At 40.7% G+C, this 20,989-nt stretch overlaps 2 protein-coding genes across 2 annotated transcripts; both read right to left on the reverse strand.

Moving 5' to 3' along the window:
• Nucleotides 1–15,106: 15,106 nt before the first annotated feature.
• LOC110680736 (histone H1-like) lies at nt 15,107–15,948 on the reverse strand. Its single transcript, XM_021856526.1, has one exon. The coding sequence runs from the start codon at nt 15,888–15,890 to the stop codon at nt 15,210–15,212; it is 681 nt and encodes a 226-aa protein (XP_021712218.1). The 5' UTR covers nt 15,891–15,948; the 3' UTR covers nt 15,107–15,209.
• Nucleotides 15,949–17,732: 1,784 nt separating this feature from the next.
• LOC5578464 (histone H2B) lies at nt 17,733–18,197 on the reverse strand. Its single transcript, XM_001656937.2, has one exon. It carries the CDS (start codon nt 18,162–18,164, stop codon nt 17,790–17,792), a length of 375 nt encoding a protein of 124 aa, XP_001656987.1. The 5' UTR covers nt 18,165–18,197; the 3' UTR covers nt 17,733–17,789.
• Between the last annotated feature and the right edge of the window lie 2,792 nt (nt 18,198–20,989).

Below are 20,989 nucleotides of genomic sequence, written 5' to 3' on the forward strand. Positions count from 1 at the left end.
GGTAATCCTTCTTGGACACCGTCTTGGGAAAAAACCTTTCGAAGGTCACGTCTTCTTTCGTTTATTAATTAAACATGGTATTAACAACTAACAAAAGGAAGGGTGAATCTCTGAATTCACTACTTCCTTCCAAAAAAGTGGGTTTTAAAACTGTCACTACTCGTGGCAAGAATGGAAGAAAGGACGTTTCCCCGGAATGCGAACTTTCTTCCAAGGGTGAAATGAATAATTGTATCGAAATGAGCAATCAGTTCGATGCTCTAGACAAATTTTCCGAACACCAAATCGAAGCAGCCTCTAGCCCAGGCTCTTTGATTCAAGTGAGGAAGCAAAGAGTGCCGCCTATCGTGGTCAGTTGTTCCGAATTTGGGGGATTTAGGCAGGATATCTTGAACTCCATTAGGGGAATCAAGGTTTCCTTCCAAATCGCAAAGAAAGGAGACTGTCGCGTTTTGCCGGAAACTCTTAAAGATCGTGAACTTCTTCTCAGACATCTTGAAGAGAAGAAGCACAAGTTTTTCACTTATGACGACAAAACTGAACGTTTGTTCAAAGTTGTCTTGAAAGGTCTCTCAAGTGACTATAAGTCACCTGAAGAGATCAAAAATGGAATAAATGATTTACTTGGATTTTTCCCAGTCCAAGTTATCATTATGAAAAAGAGAACCCAATCTGGCATTGTTCGGAAAGGGCTTTCTCAAGAATTGTATTTAGTTCACTTTAACAAAAAAGAACTAAATAATATTAAAGCTTTAGAAAAAGCAAAACTTTTATTTGATGTCCGTGTGACATGGGAACATTTCCAGAAACCTGGAGGAAATTACCAGAACCCCACTCAGTGCCGTCGGTGCCAAAAGTGGGGTCATGGTACAAAAAATTGTCGCATGGATGCTAAATGCATGATTTGCGGAGGTTCTTCTCACGCCAAAGACGTCTGTCCAGTGAAGGAAGATACCACCAAATTCATATGTTGTAATTGCGGGGCTAACCATAAGTCCAATTTTTGGAATTGTCCTTCACGCAAAAAGGTCATTGAGGCTCGTGCCAGGCAGATGAAAGATAATATCCGTTACGATAACGGTCGTTTCCGGAATTTGCCTGGTAGAGTATCGAACAATGCTCATTTTTCAGTTAACGATCGCTTGATCATGAATCATACCCATCAGGAAGATCATAATCATGCTCATTCACAAAGTAATTTTATTCCGTCGGGTAGCCGTTCGAATCTTTCTATTTCGAATGTATCTACCCACGGTAAATCCTTTGCCGATATCGTAGCAGGAAATTCGAACTCCTCCCCTGTTCGATCCATGGGTACCCATTCTACTTGTTTCAAATCAAATGGAAAAAACCCTACCGCCACAGGTAACTCCGCTTCTTCGTCTACCGGAAATTCCAATGGGAAATCACATGACATGTCTGCCTCTGATTTTAATTTTCTAACTGAACAATTGAATCTAATGATTGATGCAATGTTCAAAGCCACCACTATGACTGAAGCAGTCCAAGTAGGTGTAAAATTTACAAATCAAATTGTTATTGGATTACGTTTTTCTAATGGATCCAAATAATAATTTAAATATTTTAAATTGGAATGCTCGTTCTCTGAATGGTAAAGAGGACGAGCTGTTTAATTTTCTTACGGTTAATAACGTGCATATAGCAGTTATTACCGAAACGTATTTAAAACCTGGATCTAAACTCAAAAGAGATCCTAACTTTTTTGTTTATCGTAATGATCGACTTGATGGGGCATGTGGGGGAGTTGCAATCATCATTCATAGGCGTATAAAACATCAACTGTTTTCATCATTTGAAACTAAAGTTTTTGAAACTTTAGGTGTTTCTGTTGAAACACAGTTTGGTAAATATACTTTCATAGCTGCCTATTTGCCTTTTCAATGCTCTGGGCAGCAAGTTAATTTGCTCCAAACTGACTTGCGTAAATTGACTCGCAATAAGTCAAAATTTTTTGTCATTGGTGACTTTAATGCCAAACATCGGTCATGGAATAATTCTCAAAGTAATTCCAACGGCAGAATTTTATTTGATGAGTGCTCTTCAGGATATTTCTCAATTCAATATCCTGATAGCCCCACATGTTTTACCTCTTCTAGAAATCCATCTACGATTGATTTGGTCTTAACCGACTCTAGTCATCTTTGTAGCCAAATGATTACTCATGCTGATTTTGATTCTGATCATGTCCCTGTTACATTTCAAATATCCCAAGAAGCGATTCTCAATCCTATCAGCTCCACTTTCAATTATTTACGAGCCGACTGGAATATATATAAAACGTATGTTGACTCTAATCTTGATGTTAACATTTCTTTAGAAACTAAACTTGATATTGACAATGCTCTTGAAACTTTAACAAATTCCATTGTTGAAGCCCGGAGCATTGCAATTCCAAAATGTGAAGTAAAATTTGAATCCGTGATTATAGACGATGATCTTAAACTCTTGATCCGTCTTAAAAACGTGAGGAGAAGGCAATTTCAACGCACTCGCGATCCTGTTATGAAAATTATATGGCAGGATTTGCAGAAAGAAATCAAGAAACGTTTTGCTCAATTAAGAAACAAAAATTTTGAAAATAAAATTTCTCAATTGGACCCTGGCTCTAAGCCCTTTTGGAAATTATCGAAAATCTTGAAAAAACCTCAGAAGCCAATACCGGCATTGAAAGAGGAAAACAAATTATTACTAACTAATTCCGTAAAAGCAAAAACTTGCTATGCAGTTTGAAAGTGCGCACAATTTTAATTTAGGACTTACTAGTCCAATTGAAAATGAAGTTACTCAGGAGTTCGAAAATATTCTTAATCAAGAGAACGTTTTCGAAAATGCCTGGGAGACTGATTTGGAAGAAGTGAGAACTATTATTAAAAAATTCAAAAACATGAAAGCTCCTGGCGATGATGGAATTTTCTACATCCTCATCAAGAAACTTCCAGAAAGTAGCTTATCATTTTTAGTTGATATATTTAACAAATGTTTTCAATTAGCATATTTTCCTGACAAATGGAAAAATGCTAAGGTTGTTCCAATTTTAAAACCAGACAAAAATCCTGCAGAAGCTTCTAGCTATCGTCCAATCAGTTTGCTTTCCTCCATCAGTAAACTTTTTGAAAAGGTTAAAAAGGTTAAAAGGTTAAAGAATGTTGGCCCACATCAACGAAAATTCAATTTTTGCCAATGAACAGTTCGGATTCCGCCATGGACATTCGACCACTCATCAACTTTTACGTGTAACAAATTTGATCCGTTCCAACAAATCTGAAGGCTATTCTACTGGTCTTGCTCTTCTAGATATAGAAAAAGCATTCGACAGTGTTTGGCATGAAGGTTTGATTGTAAAATTAAAAAACTTTAATTTTCCAACATACATTGTTAGAATAATTCAAAGTTATCTGTCAAATCGTACACTTCAGGTTAATTATCAGAACTCCAGATCTGAAAGACTTCCTGTAAGAGCTGGTGTTCCCCAAGGCAGCATTTTGGGACCAATATTATACAATATTTTCACATCTGACTTACCTGAGCTACCTCAGGGATGTCAAAAATCTTTATTTGCGGATGACACAGGCCTCTCCGCCAAAGGACGAAGCCTGCGTGTCATCTGTAGTCGATTGCAAAATAGTTTGGATATTTTTTCTTCATACTTGCAAAAATGGAAGATTTCTCCTAATGCTTCCAAAACTCAACTAATAATATTCCCACATAAACCAAAAGCTCTTTATTTGAAACCTTCAAGTAGACATGTTGTCACGATGAGAGGGGTTCCAATAAATTGGTCAGATGAAGTTAAGTATCTAGGGCTCATGCTAGATAAGAATTTAACTTTCAAAAATCACATTGAGGGCATTCAAGCCAAATGTAATAAATATGTAAAATGTCTCTATCCCCTTATTAACAGAAAATCAAAACTTTGTCTTAAGAACAAGCTGTTGATATTCAAACAAATTTTCAGGCCAGCCATGTTGTATGCTGTACCAATATGGACTAGCTGTTGTAATACCAGGAAGAAAGCTCTGCAGAGAAATCAAAATAAAATTTTGAAAATGATTCTGAGGCTTCCTCCCTGGTATAGTACCAATGAGTTACATAGAATATCCAATGTTGAAACATTGGAACAAATGTCAAATAAAATAATAAATAATTTCAGGCAAAAATCGTTACAATCTTCTATTGCCACGATTAATGCGTTATATGTTTAGGTTAAGTTAGGTTAAGTATATTAAAAACGTTTTTTTTCTCTTATAAGCAGGTGAAATCAACTCACCTGTAAAAAAAACTGAACTGCTACGGCAAATGAAATGTAATATGTTATTAACAAAATGTTAATTAAATCTTAAATTTGTTTTACCAAATTAGGATGATAGTGTTGTCAAATAACACAGAACACCTAGATATAAGAAATGAATGTAATGTTTGGAATGATACTAATAAAGAAATTAAAAAAAAAAAAAAAAAAAGTTCCATCTAGCTTCATACCACTCACGTGCATGCATCTCCTACCCGGACTTCATTGTCAGGTAGCAATCGTTCGTGCTGATTCTGCATAACTGTACCATTCCGTTTTTGCTTGTTTTGCTTAACTTCATTTTTTTCGGTATGCGTTGTTGAGCATCTGGCGCATACCACCGTGCAGTGATTGATTGTATATAATGAATGTGTGTCATCATATTTCACTCATCTTAAACAAAACTATGAAACCAGTTGATAATCCGTTTTCGACTGAGCACCCACAAACCGCTTCCAACGTCGTCATCCACATCGTTAACACACCCAGATTGTGGTGCAAAATTACTTCGGAAACGCGCGAAAACTAACTCGAGTGATCTGTGCAATCACAAAGCACCATGTAAGCATGGTATTCGCTAAGAGATTTGAGTCCGAATTCATGTTCTACTACAACTAGGCTGTCAAGGACAAGTGACGAACTCATTATGGCTTCATCGAATAGTGATCGTAGAACAGATTGTTTGTGAGCTTTTAAAAAATGGGAAAATCTTATAAATTTTTAATATTTGCATATAAATTCTCAAATTTACTTGATTCCAACGAAAATAGCTTTGACGCGAAGTGTCATACTAATACTCTTTACTTCTGCATTCGGTTTGCTTAACTGATTGACAGAAACTTTGTTATTTCGTTCAGTATGTTGTGAGTCACGCACTATCAAAGTTACCCCGTTTTACGGTAATGCCAACTTTCGACGGCAAAATTTAAGATAAAAATGTTTTCTACAGTGTGCAGGAATAATCAGATTATACTCCACAAAACTACCAAAGTTACCCCGCCTTGCGGTATGATTAAGTTTGTAACGGTTACCTCAGCTGAGAAACCTGATAAAGTCTAGAAGAACACGGTTTTCCTCATTCAAAACTGCATTTCGATAGTCCCGAAGATGGGGATCAGTGAGAGAGGTGGGTCCATGTATGTAGTGGATCAAAACACTACAACAGCACTTTATCTGCTGGGTAAGTGAATGGTATGTTACTGAAAGCATACTTTTTGGCGTTTCTTTCGGAATCTATGGTATGGTATGGTTTTCAACGGCAAATCGACGCGCGTACAGTATGGCTCATAAAAAAAAAAAAAAAAAAATACGGGAGGTGCAATCGCAACTACAGTCACCCCACAGTTATGGATCAACTAAGGGTCACTTTTCTGAACAAGACATGAGTAAAATAAATGATCCATAACTGTGGTACGGGTTTCAATGCCCCACAGTTATGAATCAACGTTTGTGGGAATACGGTCGGAAAAAATATGATCGAGCATTTTATAATTGATTGCGATGTTGCACAGATTTATGGCTCACGTAGGTAAAATGTGTTCTGCGTAATTGCAACTCTGTTTGATGAGAAATCCCCTTTTTAATCCAACTCTGATCCATATCAGAGTGCTATCCATAACTGTGGGGTGACTGTTGTTGTTGACAATATGAGTGTTTTCGGTCTCATAGTTTCCTGGTTTTATCCAATTTTCACTTAACGAACACGACTACGGTGCAAACGCGACGGACTTACTTTAATTACGGTGCGATAGCCATCCTGGTATTCACCAAGTGGGTCGCATTGGAGTCTTCAACGTAGTGGTCGATAGCCAAGATTGGATAACATCCAATTGGGTCGAGCTAAATCAAAAGAATCCTTTATTGTCTGAAAGTTCTAGGGTTTTTATACCCTGTCAAATACAATACATTGCATGTGTCTGAAAGAGTGATATAGATATGTAAAGGAGACGACTGGAGTGACAAATAGCCAAAATTGCCTATCCTTGCATTATCGATTCTTTTGGGTTATTTGCTTCAAGTGCCCATGGCTTTGTAATTTGAATCCTCCGCGCTGCGGGCTATCGGCCCTCGCGCCACACAAGTAGAGGTAGAGAGAGAGTCGATAGAACGGTGCGCCTTGGTGGTTAATGACTTCCAGATGTGTTGTTTACAATTGCATAACTATGCGTTTTTGCGCACGGTCGTTGCTTTGTTATTGGTGAGTAAATTTTATTACAGTTTGACTTTGCATGTATGACATTTGTGTATTAGGGTATGCTACACCATCCCCCTTTGGGAGAATAATGTAATGTAATGAAATTATTCTAAAAGAAATGTCTCTCCAGTTGACTCTTACAAATGATTATATATATATATATATATATATATTTTTACAATGTTGGTACTTAATTCTACTATAGTTCTAACCGAATTTTTCACTCCGTAGCTTTGAAGCTCGGAACATTCACCTACCTCATCTATTTACTTATTTTTTTATTTTTACTATTTTTTGTTAGAGGTTAGGCTCGGTGGAACTCTTACTTAAAATTAAGCTCTTCTTAATTATGCTCTTATTAGTCTGTTTTTGTGTACTGTTAAAGATTTTCCAGAATTGACATGTTTTATTTCACAGTTTGGCTCGCTAATTGATATTACTTGATAAGGTCCAATATAAAACGAATCTAATTTTCTTCTATTTTCGTTTTTCAGATATACTGTATCATTGATTGAAATCGGTAGTGGATTAATATTGTTGTCAAATTGTTTTTTTCTTTGATGTTTTTGTATAATTAATTTCTCCTTTGCTATTGCTTGTGATTTACGTAATTTATATGTTAATTCGTTCTTATATAAATCAAAATTGTATATTGGTTCATTACTGGTTTGTATAATATCCTGTGGAAGGTTTGCCTTTTTTCCGAAAATTAACTCAAACGGTGTGAAACCATGTTCGGTGTGGGGTGTTGTATTGTACGCGAATTCGTAAAATTTAATCCAGTCATCCCAATCAGTTTGATGTTCATTAGTAAACGATCGCAGGTATTCGTTCAAACACCTGTGATTCCTTTCTAATGATCCAATTGATTGAGGGTGATATGGGGTTGAGAATGTTTGCTTGATTTCAAGAATTTTGCTGATCTGTTCTATTACCTCGTTATTATACTCGGTACCTTGATCAGAACGCATTTCAGTAAAGTGTCCATATGTTAATATGAATTCTTGAACTATACCTCTTGCGATTGTATTTGCCTCCTTATTTTGAATTGGAATAATTTTGATATATTTTGTTAAGTCGCACTGTATAGTAATACAGTAACGATTGTTATTTGGTGTTCTAGGTAGTGGACCTACCGTATCGATGGAAATTACTTCGAATGCTTTGGACGGTGTTGTTGTTATCACCATTGGTTGTATAGTGTGCTTCAATATTTTATTTCTTTTGCACAATTCGCAGGCCTTGACGAATTGAACAATAGAATTTTTCATATTATGCCATTTGTATTTTCCACGGAGTCTGAGGTACAGACGATGCTGTCCTACGTGACCTCCAATAGGGGTATTATGATGATTAGTTAGAATATTCCTAATATCATCTATGTTGTTTATGAAGATTGGTTCTTTAAAAATAATTATTTGTAAATCCTTTAATGTTTTATTTACCATTAGTTTGAATAAATTGATTGGTACCATTTTAAATATGTAGTCATCTGCAGACATTGCTATTTTCCTCGTTTTGAATCCCTTTGTAATTTTTTCAATTTTTGGAAGAGCATGCACTAATGCGTGACTTCCATTTCTGACATCTTCGTGCACTTGTGCGTGAAGTGTTTTGTTATCTTTCTTCAATATTTTAAATTTGATTGCATTGTTTTTTATTTCTGTCGACAGTTTCATTAATTTTCTTGCTTCATAGGGATTTTCAATTTCATAGCACAAGAGGTGATCAATCTCTGTGTTTTCATTTATATTTTTCTTATTATTGCTAATGATATTTTTCTTTGTCATAGATCTAGTATTTACAACTAGTACATCTACTGCTTTTAACATATCTGATGTAGTAACTATACGTGATAATGCGTCAGCTGCTACATTTTCCTTACCCTTAATATATACAACATCAAAATCAAATTCTTCTAATTCAATTCTGATTCTTGTCAGCTTTGAGGTAGGATTTTTCATCCCAAAAAGGTAGACAAGTGGTCTATGATCGGTTCTGATGGTGAATCGTTTACCATACAGGTACGGTTTAAAATAATTTATCGCCCAATGTATGGCTAACAATTCTTTAAGTATGGTCGGTTTATTTTTCTCTGCTTGTGTAAAGGTTTTACTAGCGAAAGCTATTGGTTGGTCTCCTGCTTCTGTAGCCTGTGACAAGACAGCTCCGCAACCTATATCGGATGCGTCTGTCGTTAATGTAAATTCTTTAGAGAAATCGGGATACTGTAATATCCTAGGAGACATTAAATTATGACGTAAAAGATTAAATGCATGTTGGCATTCCGAAGTCCAATTAAATTTAGTATTCTTTTTAAGAAGTTGATTCAAAGGATATGCGATTTGTGAAAAATTTTCGACGAATTTGCGATAGTAGTTGCAGAAAGCAACGAATCTTCGCACATCGTCGGCATTTTTAGGAATAGGGTAATTCTTGATTGTTTCATATTTTGATTCATCAGGTATTATTCCTTTATCCGTTAACTTATGGCCCAAATATGTAACCTCCGTTCTGAAAAATTTACATTTCGAAATGTTTAATTTTAATTCGTATTTTCTCAATCGTTCGAAAACTGATCTTAAATTTTGCAAATGGTGATTCAAAGAACATCCAATTACCACAATATCATCTATATAGACAAATGCACGCTCTGGGGTTAACCCAGCCATAGCGATGGTCATCATTCTTTGAAAACTATTCGGGCTAATGTTTAATCCAAATGGTAGTCGTTTAAATTGATAATGACCAGAATTTGTCGAAAATGCTGTAAACTTTCTTGAATTTTCTTCTAAGGGGATTTGATGGAAACCAGACATCAAATCCAAAGTGCTGAAATATCTAGCTCTACCAAGCTGATCTAAAATGCTATCAATTCTTGGTAAAGGGAATTTATCTGGTAGAACTCTTTTGTTTAGTTGACGAAAGTCTACTACCAAACGCCATTTTTTATCATTGTTTTCTGATTTCTTCGGTACTAGTAGTATTGGCGAGTTATAAGATGACACAGAAGGTTCAATAATGTCCTCTTGTAGCATCTTTTGAACTTGCCTTTCCATTTCTTCTCCTTGCGAATAAATTGTTTTATAATTTGGAATGTACACAGGAACATTGTCGTTTAAGTTAATGTTCTGTTTGTAAAAATTGTTGAATGTTAAAATTTCATCGGGCAGACAAAAAGTGTCTTCATATTCAGTTATTAATTTTTCAAAATCATTTCTCGCGTAAGTGGGAATTTCATGCATATTGACTTCTGACAAGATTTTTGCTCGTCGTTCTGATTGAGTTTTGTTAGCCTTCTTGGGTTTACAGACATGAAAATTTTTAAGCGGTTGCATTTTTGGTTTGAAAGTTGCATATGCGATATAAGCTACGTCATTTGTAGTATTAATAAATTTGAATATGGGTTCTTTGGCTGATATTATTGTATTGCCACAAAATATTCCAGGTTGAATTTCTTGTGAATATACAACCATATCTTCTTGTAACTGCATTCCTGGTATATATCGAGTAACTTCATGACGAGATGGTAGAAACAACATTTTCTGAAAATTATCTTCTATTGGTATTGAAATCTGTACTTGGTCTATCGTAAAGGATAACAACCATGGTTCATAGTCAATTTTGCAATGATATTTAGTTAAAAAATCTCTTCCAATGATTCCATCTGTTGGAATTGGAAAATCATTTTCTACTATATGGAATTTCTGTTCTACTGATACGTTTTCAATAGATATTTTAGCAAAAGTGCTACCTAGTGACGAAATTCCGTTATGACCAATTCCTGAAATAATACATTTCTCGTTTGGATAGTAAATTTGAGTAGATTTCACCTTATTTGCCTTTATAATAGATATATCAGCACCAGTATCTATTATGAAGGTACATCGAGTGTCTGATAAATCTAAAGATAAATTTACGTAATTAGAGACGGCTGCATTTATAGTGCCTACCGTCCAAACGGTGTGCCTAAAAAATGTTGGTTTGGCATTTGTGTTTGATTATTTTGCAAATTTTGATTTGGCATAATTGATTGTTGAGTATTTTGTTGCATTTGTTGAGCTAGAGGTTGTTGCTGAACCGATTGGTTCATCATTTGTGGATTAGGTTGCATAAGGTAAATCGATGGTCGTCCTCTATGGTTCCATTGACCCCGATAGTTCCCTTGCCCTCTCGTATTTTGGAAACGCGGTTGGTAATGTTGTGGATGATTGAAATTATTATTTCGCCAATTGCCTCCATATCTGTTGTAAGAATTATAGTTTCCTCGTCCGTAGTTAAGATTGCTACCTCGTCCACGGCCTCGGTATTGGTTCCTGTTAGCCATAAACATTTGTGCTTGAATACCGTTTGAAGATTTAGCTCTATCTTCTGAATGAGATCCCTGAACCTTTTGTGTTGCATCATTCTCATGTAATTTTTGAATCGCATCGTTTATTTTAGTAAACGTTCCTGCGCGTAATATTGTTTTTGTTTCCGAATTTTTCGTACCGGCAATTAGTGCGTCAACTCCACTTTTGGTGGCCATTTGGGTTGCCACATCTGCTGGAATTCTATTCCTAATGTAGATAGTCTTCAACTCTTGGGTGAGCTTCTCTACTTCTGTACAGAAAGCCTCTGCGGAAGTTGATTGCCTTGTACTTTTTAGCTTTGCTAAAACGTTATCAGCTGTGGTTTTCGGCGAACAGTTTGCCTTTAATGCGTCGATCAATTGATCGAGAGTCGCATTTTCTGGAATTGCTTGCCTAGCAGCTTCTGTTAGTCGGGTTTTTATAAATCGAAGTGCGGTGGCTTTAGCAGCATTTTTAACATCCTGTGATGCGGCTGCGTTATCGTTATCAACGAGGTCTGCGAAAAGTGCAACCGAATCCAGGAATGTATCTAAATTTGTTGGGTTACCATCATACACATGAATAAGTGTGGCACCAGTTTTAATATCTACTTTTGCCATCTTCGGACTAATTTTACTTTTTAATTTGTTGATAAAAAGAATTGCATAACCTAATGAGAATATGCTGATTTCATGTATTGCAGCGAATTCAAGCTTGGTTGATATTAAAATATGTATGTCACTGTAAACTTGTCGAGCTCCCTTAGTTAAAAATAATAATTCTGACTCCTCTATCACCGTTTCAATTTTAGCTAAGGCATCTGTAATTCGCCCGTAATTTAATTTTGCATGGTTCAATTTTTGCTTTAATGTAAATTGCCTATATTTTCTATTGGGCGCTTTATTTAAATTCCTCAGGATATTATTCAAACTTTTCATGCCCTCATCAATAATAAATCTATTTTCAGTTATGTTCATACCTTTGTATTATGTTACTTGATTGGTACATCTGGCAGCGACATGTTATTTAACTGCATCAGTCGTCGTATCAGTCGGCATGGAGCGGCACACAAAACTACTTCATCAGGGTTCGTCTCGTTGGTAATCCTCACGCACTGGCACTCAATTTCACTGCTTCGGGTAATTCGTGTTGTCTCGTGAATATTTGCACTTAACGCCCGGTGTGTAGAATAAAACAAACGTGGGCGGTCGCAATTATGGTCACAGCTTCTATCTAACACGATCACTGGTGGTCAGAAAGCCATTCCAATTATTTGACCTCCCATACGTTGGTGTAAAGCTTCGTGGTGGGACATAACTCCCATCCTTGTAAAAATGAGTAAATTACCCATCACAGTCGGCACCAGCTTTGCAGCTATTTGTAACAAGTTTGTTCTTCTTACTGTGATTAGTTGTGACAATGCACTAAAACTTGATGCCTCTTTGTTCACTTTCACTATGATTTGTTCGTTATTACAGATCACTAATTGTAACAGTCCTTGATCTGATAAGATTTGCAATAGTTTCTTAACGTTAGCATTCACTGCAAATTCAACTTCCATGCACCTTTCCCTGGCAATATCCAATTGCTCAAGCACTGATTTTAGCAAATTAAGAGTTGCCATTTTGTAGGTTTTAGTTCACACTTTTTCATTGCAGTTCTCCTTGCATGAATGGCACAGGTACACTGATCAGATTTGTTGTGTTTTTTCCACTGACTTTTCTGTTTTTTAAATTTTCTATCACTCACGCTTCTGCCAAATTGTTCACACTTTTGGCCAATTTGAACGCTCGATTGCGCTCGCGTTTCTTCAGCATGAAGTACAGAGTCAATAGTAACTGAGTAGCCACTATGCCCAGGATCAAATAAATTAGTGTTTCGTGCTGCTGTAACATTTCAGCATGATATTCTTGGTTGTTGATTATTCGTACTTGTGGGTCCGCATTATGCACTACGTCAGACTTCGAACTTGTTTTACCCATCTTCAACTATTGGGTTTCACTATATGCACTTATCACTAAGTTTATTCATCAGGTTCGATCGGAACGGTCGCCATTTCCTGGTTTTATCCAATTTTCACTTAACGAACACGACTACGGTGCAAACGCGACGGACTTACTTTAATTACGGTGCGATAGCCATCCTGGTATTCACCAAGTGGGTCGCATTGGAGTCTTCAACGTAGTGGTCGATAGCCAAGATTGGATAACATCCAATTGGGTCGAGCTAAATCAAAAGAATCCTTTATTGTCTGAAAGTTCTAGGGTTTTTATACCCTGTCAAATACAATACAGTGCATGTGTCTGAAAGAGTGATATAGATATGTAAAGGAGACGACTGGAGTGACAAATAGCCAAAATTGCCTATCCTTGCATTATCGATTCTTTTGGGTTATTTGCTTCAAGTGCCCATGGCTTTGTAATTTGAATCCTCCGCGCTGCGGGCTATCGGCCCTCGCGCCACACAAGTAGAGGTAGAGAGAGAGTCGATAGAACGGTGCGCCTTGGTGGTTAATGACTTCCAGATGTGTTGTTTACAATTGCATAACTATGCGTTTTTGCGCACGGTCGTTGCTTTGTTATTGGTGAGTAAATTTTATTACAGTTTGACTTTGCATGTATGACATTTGTGTATTAGGGTATGCTACAATAGTATGGGGACGGCTTTTAGTGAACTTGTGGGCGCTTGAGACAGTTTGGCAGTCATGTGTATAACTTATGTCATTTGTGCCTATGCTTTGCCTCTTTTAATTGCGAACAACCTTCCCTTCTATTCCAATGTTGGGTCTTCCAGTTTTGATTTTTCACACTCTAACAACGCCCCGTATTATCCGCATCCTACTTACTTACTTATTTGGCTTTACATCAATTATCTTGATAAAGCCTCGCCAACAATATTTCGCCAATTCCCTCGGTTCATGGCCGCTTCTCTCCATCCTCGCCTGTGACCCACATCCGCATCCATTTCGCCCAATTTCAGAATCCACTGACCTAATAACCGAATAACGATGAATGAATTAAATTCCTCTATGCGTAGTGTGCCTTTATTTGTATATTTTACTTTGAATTTTGGTTATTAGAAACGGAACTCCCCAGCATACAACAACACATCGAACCATTAGGCATTTGTCGATCAGCCACAATAAAATTTAACAATAAACTCATATTTATAAACAGCGTAAAACTATCTTTTCCTGAATAAAGAAATAAAGAATAAAGAAAAAAAAATCCATTGTGAATGGTTCATTTTTCTTATCATTTGGATGTCGTTCATTCGAAACGGAATATTACGAATGTTATACTGTGAATATCATTCTAAAACAAAACACATTATAATGCAAAACTTCTTAAGGCCCGTCATTCGTTTTGGCAACAATGATGACTTTTCAGCATGCATTTCAAAGTGATAAAACTCAGTCGTGATAGTTTATATTGACTTGAAAAAGAATCACTGTACGCGCTAACATGCATAAAGTATGCTGATACTTTTTCAACTGATTTTCTTCGATTCGAAATCGTGAGATGAATTAGCAACAATCATTAACGACGCGTACAAATTTCAACGACGGCCTGCTTCGCCTTAACGGCTACGGGTTTGAATGATCGAAAAACAATTATGGATCCTGCTTCCTTAAACGCATAAAGTGATCAGTGAAAAATAGAAGCAACCGTTCCATCGGAAGCGATGCTGAGCTCCGCCAATGTGGATAGAACAGTGATAGTTATGCTTTCCAGCAAAGAAGCATGAGACACACCATCAGCAACAGTTTGTATTACCTCGAAAAGGAAAACCCCCGAGATACACGATAAGGAAATTGGCTATTATTTTGTGTTAAAAATGGGCTGCGTACATCCTTGGAGTTAGCATGTAAGTAGATTTTGAATACCATTTACCCAAGATTTGGAATTTTGAATACCATTTACCCAAGATTGGTATTTTTGTTTTATTTTTTATTTATTTATTATTTTTTTTTTCTCTACTGGTTGGGACTGGACCTACCTCTCTGCCTGGCCCTTTTGCAGTTCGAGATCAGTGCGTTGTTCATTATTGAAAAAAAAAAAAGAAAAAAAAAACGAACGAAGCAACACCTCAAATCGTCAAGCAAGAGCATAATTTCAGAAATTCAAGTTGAAAACAAATTGTTCGATTGATTATCGAGTGACCAATCGGTCAAGGTATCAGCTTGAAAGACTGTCTAGATGTGTGCTCTTCACCTTGAGATTCGCCTTGAGAAAATCATCGATCGTACGGTTAAAGGAATATTCTTAGTAGTAACTCTTTGATATGATCTTCATTGGTAGTCCTGAAAAGGACTGATTGGATAATGAATACTGTTTCACAGTACAGTTGCGGGTGCTTCCGAAAGTTGCTAACTTTACTTTTTGGCAGCGGTCTTCTTTGCGGCAGCTTTCTTGGCTGGGGCAGCCTTCTTCGGTTTTGGGGTCTTTGGCTTCTTTGCGGCGGTCTTCGAAGGTTTGGTGGCCTTTTGCTTCGGGGCAGCAGCCTTCTTTACACCTCCGGCCTTTTTGGCAGCCTTTGCACCGGCAGCTTTGGCTTTCTTCGCTGCAGCTGGCTTCTTGGCTTTCTTTTCGCCGGCTGGCTTCTTGGCCTTCTTCTCTCCAGCTGGTTTCTTGGCAGCCTTCTTCTTCTCTCCGGCAGCCTTCTTGGGTTTCTGCTCACCGGCCTTCTTCGTTTTCTTTTCACCGGCGGCCTTCTTAGCATCAGCCTTCAGTTTGAACGATCCGGAGGCACCAGTTCCCTTGGTTTGGACAAACTTGCCCTTTTCGACACCATTCTTCAGCGCCTTCTTCAGGAATGGGGCAAGCTTGGCGACATCGCATTTGTAGTTGGCAGCAATGTACTTCTTGATGGCCTGCAAGGAGGATCCGTTCCGTTCCTTCAGGGTTTTGATAGCAGCAACCACCATATCGTTCACCGGGGGATGGGTCGATGGCTTCTTTGGCTTGCCCTGTCCCTTAGGGGCCCTTGGCTTCTTGGCCTTGGCTGGCGAGACAGCAGGGGCTGCGGCAGCGGCTTCAGCGGCGACTTCAGACATTTTGAAAGGCAGAAATAGTAATGCTTACACGTTAGAGTAAACGAATGAAGACAAATCTGGCAACAGTACGGTGTTCGGAAGAGATGTCTGTGTTAGGGATGCAGACGTGGTCGTCCACTGAATGACTGTTCGTGAAATATTGTATATTTTTTTGGTAACATCTTTCTAAAACTCAGTTTTCCGTTCTTCACTAAACATATTTACATTTTAGTATGTCCGTCTGGCGAGTATATGAATCTCGCTAGCAGCCCATTACCGCTACACTGGGCTGGCATTGAGAAAAGTACCACGTAAACATGTCGTAATGGCACTCGTGCTTCATATGGTGTGGCTTCGCTAGATAAAACAATTAATAGCAACTATTGAAACAATGCTATCATGCTTGCCGGTAATGAATTTAGAAACATCAATAGTCGCTCTTTGCGTTTACATTCATATATTATGAAAAATCCGTTACCTTATGGCTCATAACAGGTCTCAAACAAAGTCATTCCCAGTGCTGACGGGCGATGTTCGTGGGTTTGGTTTAAGTAAACTTTTAACAATGTTAATTTGATGGTTTTCCATAAACCATACCCACAACATGGGCTCGATAAAAATGTCAATCAATCAATTTTATTTTAATCTGTAAACAAAATAGTCATGTAACTCATAATCGTTTAAAAACAAAGCAACTCTCACCCGCTTGAGATATACCCACCGTTGGTTGTCCAATTTCAACAAATGCGTTGCCTTAGCCATCGATGCCACCGCACTGCACAGGATAGTGAATGTTTAGTTAAGATTTTGGTTTATGTTGAAATTTATAACTGCAAACTCGCTACAATAAAATACAATCTGTAATATCAGACAGCACACCCCGCAAGAACATCGCTGCCAGTGCGAGTCTGTAGGACATGCATAGCCCTGAATAAGAATCAACGCGTTAGGTGAGTGCCGCGTTTGTTGTAGTTTGGTTAATTAAACTTTCTGTCGGTTTCATTACTGTTAATTCCATGTAAGCAAGAAATTAAAAGAAGCTTTGGTAATCGATCCCCGAAATGTGAAACCGAAAAACGCGTGAGCACCAAACAATGTACGTGTACATACGGCACCTATACGTTTCCGGTTTAAGAATCGTTTTCGGGATGCAGCCGAAAGTTGCTGCAGTTGTTGATTATTTGTAGAACTGATTGATTGCTCGTCAGCCTTGAAGATCTGAGTACTGATATATAATGTCTGTCGTTAGGCCTGGTGGAACCCGCTCCGGTACGGAGAACAAGGACACCTCAATAGGGAAAATTTAATGCTACCTTCACCACTAGCACAAATGGCGCCGTCCATGAGCGTAGCATGAGCTCCATGGTTCATATTTTAAAAGATTGAAATTAAGTTCACGTACTTTGGCGTGATTTGAGATTCTAACGTAATGGGCTAATGCTCACTCACTTTGTTGAATATGTTACTTTTGCTACTAGGCTAGATCGATATATTGCTTTGCTGCTGTCTGATACGAGAAGGCAGACCGTTTCACTCATAATGATATTATTTTCTCTCTGTGCGATACCTGAAAGTAGGCAGCAAATCATACAGGTTGAGTTTAGGGCGTCATTGCACTATTCGGTAAGTATTGTCAGTTCAGTCAGGCTTTTTGCAAAGCATAGAGGTCCAAGTAGATATTTTGAAACAACCAAAGGTTGGTAACAAGTAGTCGGGGGATCAATTTGACATTGAATCATGTAAGCAAACTACGATGGGGTGGTATGATGTTCGCCATTACGAAACAGTCGGTTTAGCTATTGAGTATTACAGTCGCTGCGAAGGGTCATTTTTTCCGAATTTAACTCTTTTCTATGATTGAAATAGTGGCCCTGAAAAGGGCCTTTTGGTTTGCTGCGATTATTCGATGTCGGTCGTCATTTACTTGGAGCTGGTGTACTTGGTGACGGCCTTGGTGCCTTCGGAAACAGCATGCTTAGCCAATTCTCCTGGAAGCAGAAGACGGACGGCGGTTTGAATTTCGCGGGAAGTGATTGTCGAGCGCTTGTTGTAGTGAGCAAGACGGGAGGCTTCGGCGGCAATACGTTCAAAGATGTCGTTGACGAAGCTGTTCATGATGCTCATAGCCTTTGAAGAAACGCCAGTGTCGGGATGGACTTGCTTCAACACCTTGTAGATGTAGATGGCATAGCTCTCCTTCCTGCGCTGCTTCTTCTTCTTCTTGTCGCCCTTGACAATGTTCTTCTGGGCCTTGCCGGATTTCTTCGCGGCCTTTCCACTGGTTTTCGGTGCCATCGCTATAGGTTTGACGTTGTTTTCGATCCAAAGGGAAACAGCAACTGATGCCGTTCGACCGGAGCGGTTTATCTTTTATACTCGTAGAATAGAGAGCCCCGCTACGCCCCTTCGATTTGTTTGCTGTTTCGATGTTTCCACTTCTACCTCCCTGGTATTGGTACATCGCAGTGCTGCGCATGTATAAAATAACCCTCGTTCTGGCGATTCCCCATCATTCCGAATCGAACTGCCGTTGTGAACGGTTGCGTGTCTTTTTGAGTTGCGAGACACAAGTTCGAATTCTCTTCCGTGCGTGTGCGAAGTGCACTCTTTTTTCGCGATTTCCCGCTCCCGCGACTGCTCTCCGGCGCTAACCTACCTCCTAGGGGTGGCTAGCCAGAAAGCATCTCTGCTAGTCGAAGCAGAGCAACCGCGGCCCATAGCGATGGGTCGCAATCGGAAGCAAAAGGCGGACTCCGCCTCGACCCCCGCCCCGCTGGCCGACAGCGGGCAGACCAGCGCGCCGAAACGAGCCAGAAACGAAGATGCCAACCCGGCGGCATACAGCAGGCTGCTGGCAAATAACAAGTTTGCCTCCCTGCCTGTGGACCAAGCCCCCCCGGGCGCGAAGGTTCCCCCCCTCTTCACGGCGTCGAAGGACCTCTCGGCGCTGCGATCCGAGCTAGCGGCCAACAACATCCGGCCGCTGTTCAAGCTGTGCCATACCGGCACCAAAATCATGTGCGCTTCGGGCGCCGACTTCGACAAGGCCGGCAAGCTGCTGAAGGCAAAAGGGGTGGAATTCTACACCCACGATGCCCCCGGCAGCAAGCCGTTGAAAGTTCTCGTCCGAGGGCTGCCGGAGTTCACCCCGGAGGCAATCGTGGACGAAATGAAGGCGGCTGGACTCAAGCTAACGAATGTGTTCCCCATCCGGAGAGCACAAGGAGGACGACATCGGGACCAGCTCTACCTGGCCCACTTGGAGAAGGGGTCCACCACCATGGCGGGCCTGACGAGGGTGAAAGCGCTCTTCCACATCGTGGTGGAATGGGAGCGCTACCGCCCGAAGAAGCGAGACGTGACGCAGTGTGGCAACTGCCTCGCGCTCGGTCACGGGACACGAAACTGCCACATGAAGCCCCGCTGTGGTAAATGTGCCGGTGCGCACGCCACCACGACTTGCCAACCGATGGAGGGCATCGAGCCGAAGTGCGCCAACTGTGGCGCCAACCACGAGGGCAGCAGCCGCAACTGCCCCAAACGTGCGGAGTTTCTGGCAATCCGCCAGCAAGCGTCCGCCAAGAAGCTGGGACGGCAACGCCAGCGCCAACCACCCCCACCGCTGACTGAGGAGCACTTCCCGACGCCCCGCTACCAAGTGCCCAATCTGCCACCGCTCCAGCCAACCCACCGGCAGGCATCCCGCCAGTCGGCCCCTTCCGTTCAGCATCGCCTCGCGGCCGCCGCCGCCGCCCCTCCGGTGCAGAATGCGCCCCCTCCTGGATGGGGGAATCCTGGACGCAGTGTCCCCGGCACTCCTCCCTCCGACGACGGCTCCCTGTACACTCCGGAGCAAATGTTGGAGTACACCAGGGACTTGTTCCAACGGCTGCGCGCCTGCCGTTCCAAGTCGGAGCAGATCAACGCCGCCAACTCGGTGGTATTCGCCTTTCTCGCCAAATATGGCCCGTGAGGCCACCACCAAGATCCTCAACTGGAACGCTTGCTCCCTCCGGAGCAAAAACCGAGAGTTGTCCGCCTTCCTGGACCAAGAAGGCATCGACATAGCCGTGATCACGGAGACGCACCTCAAGCCGGAAGTTAACATCTTCATCCCCGACTTCCGGCTCGTGCGGCTTGACCGGTGCGGATCCGAAGGTGGAGGCGTTGCGGTTGCTCTGCGGAGGAACGTAAACTGCACCCTGCTGCCGAGCTTCCAACTAAAAGTCATCGAGGCCGTAGGTGTTCGGGTGGAAACCTCCATCGGCCCAATCACGATCATCGCGGCGTACTGCCCGAAGCAAACCAACATCAACGACGGAACATCGGCGGCCCTAAAGCAAGACATCGTCAAACTGACACGGCGGCAGGGACAGTTCATCCTGGCTGGCGATCTGAATGCAAGGCACGAGATCTGGGGAAACCCCCGGCGAAATAGGAACGGCCTCATCCTACAACAGGACCTGGAGGAAGGCCACTACACCATCCTGAGCCCGGATTCACCCACCCGCCTGAGCCGGTCCGGGGCCCATGCGACCATTGATATCTTCCTGACCAACATGGCCGACAACATCTCCCAACCGGTCGTTCACCAGGACCTGAGCTCGGACCACTACCCGGTGGTGGCAGAAGTTGGTTCCCTGGTCAACCGGCATCGGGTCACCCGGCGCAACTACCACCGTGTCGACTGGGGCCAATTCCAGCGGTGTGTCGACGCTAACATCCAGTACGAGGCTCCCCTGGCGTCCGCTGAAGACATCGACCGGCATCTGCAGAGCGTCGAAGAGGCCATCTCCGTGGCCCGAGAACAGCATGTACCAGCATCTGGTCAGGTGAGCAACACCCTTTTTATCGATCGTGTTACCAAAGATCTCATTCGTTTAAGGAACACCAAACGCAGGCAGTACCAACGCTCTGGTCTGCCTGCGTTGAAAAGCGAAGTCAATCGCATATCCAAAATAATCAAGGCCAGAATGGTGGACCTCAGGAACGATGATTTTTCCAACAAGATCCGCTCTCTCCCAGATTGTGCTAGGCCATTCTGGAAGATGACCAAACTTTTGAAATCCAAACCCAGACCTATTCCACCGTTGATCCCATTAGACAACACCGACTCTAAG

Source organism: Aedes aegypti, unplaced genomic scaffold, assembly GCF_002204515.2.
Source record: "Aedes aegypti strain LVP_AGWG unplaced genomic scaffold, AaegL5.0 Primary Assembly AGWG_AaegL5_hic_scaff_1759_PBJ_arrow, whole genome shotgun sequence".
Lineage (NCBI taxonomy): Eukaryota > Metazoa > Arthropoda > Insecta > Diptera > Culicidae > Aedes > Aedes aegypti.

Coding starts and splice junctions, on each gene's coding strand:
- LOC110680736 (XM_021856526.1), bottom strand. CDS start 15,890: ATGTCTGAAGTCGCCGCTGAAGCCGCTGCCGCAGCCCCTGCTGTCTCG.
- LOC5578464 (XM_001656937.2), bottom strand. CDS start 18,164: ATGGCACCGAAAACCAGTGGAAAGGCCGCGAAGAAATCCGGCAAGGCC.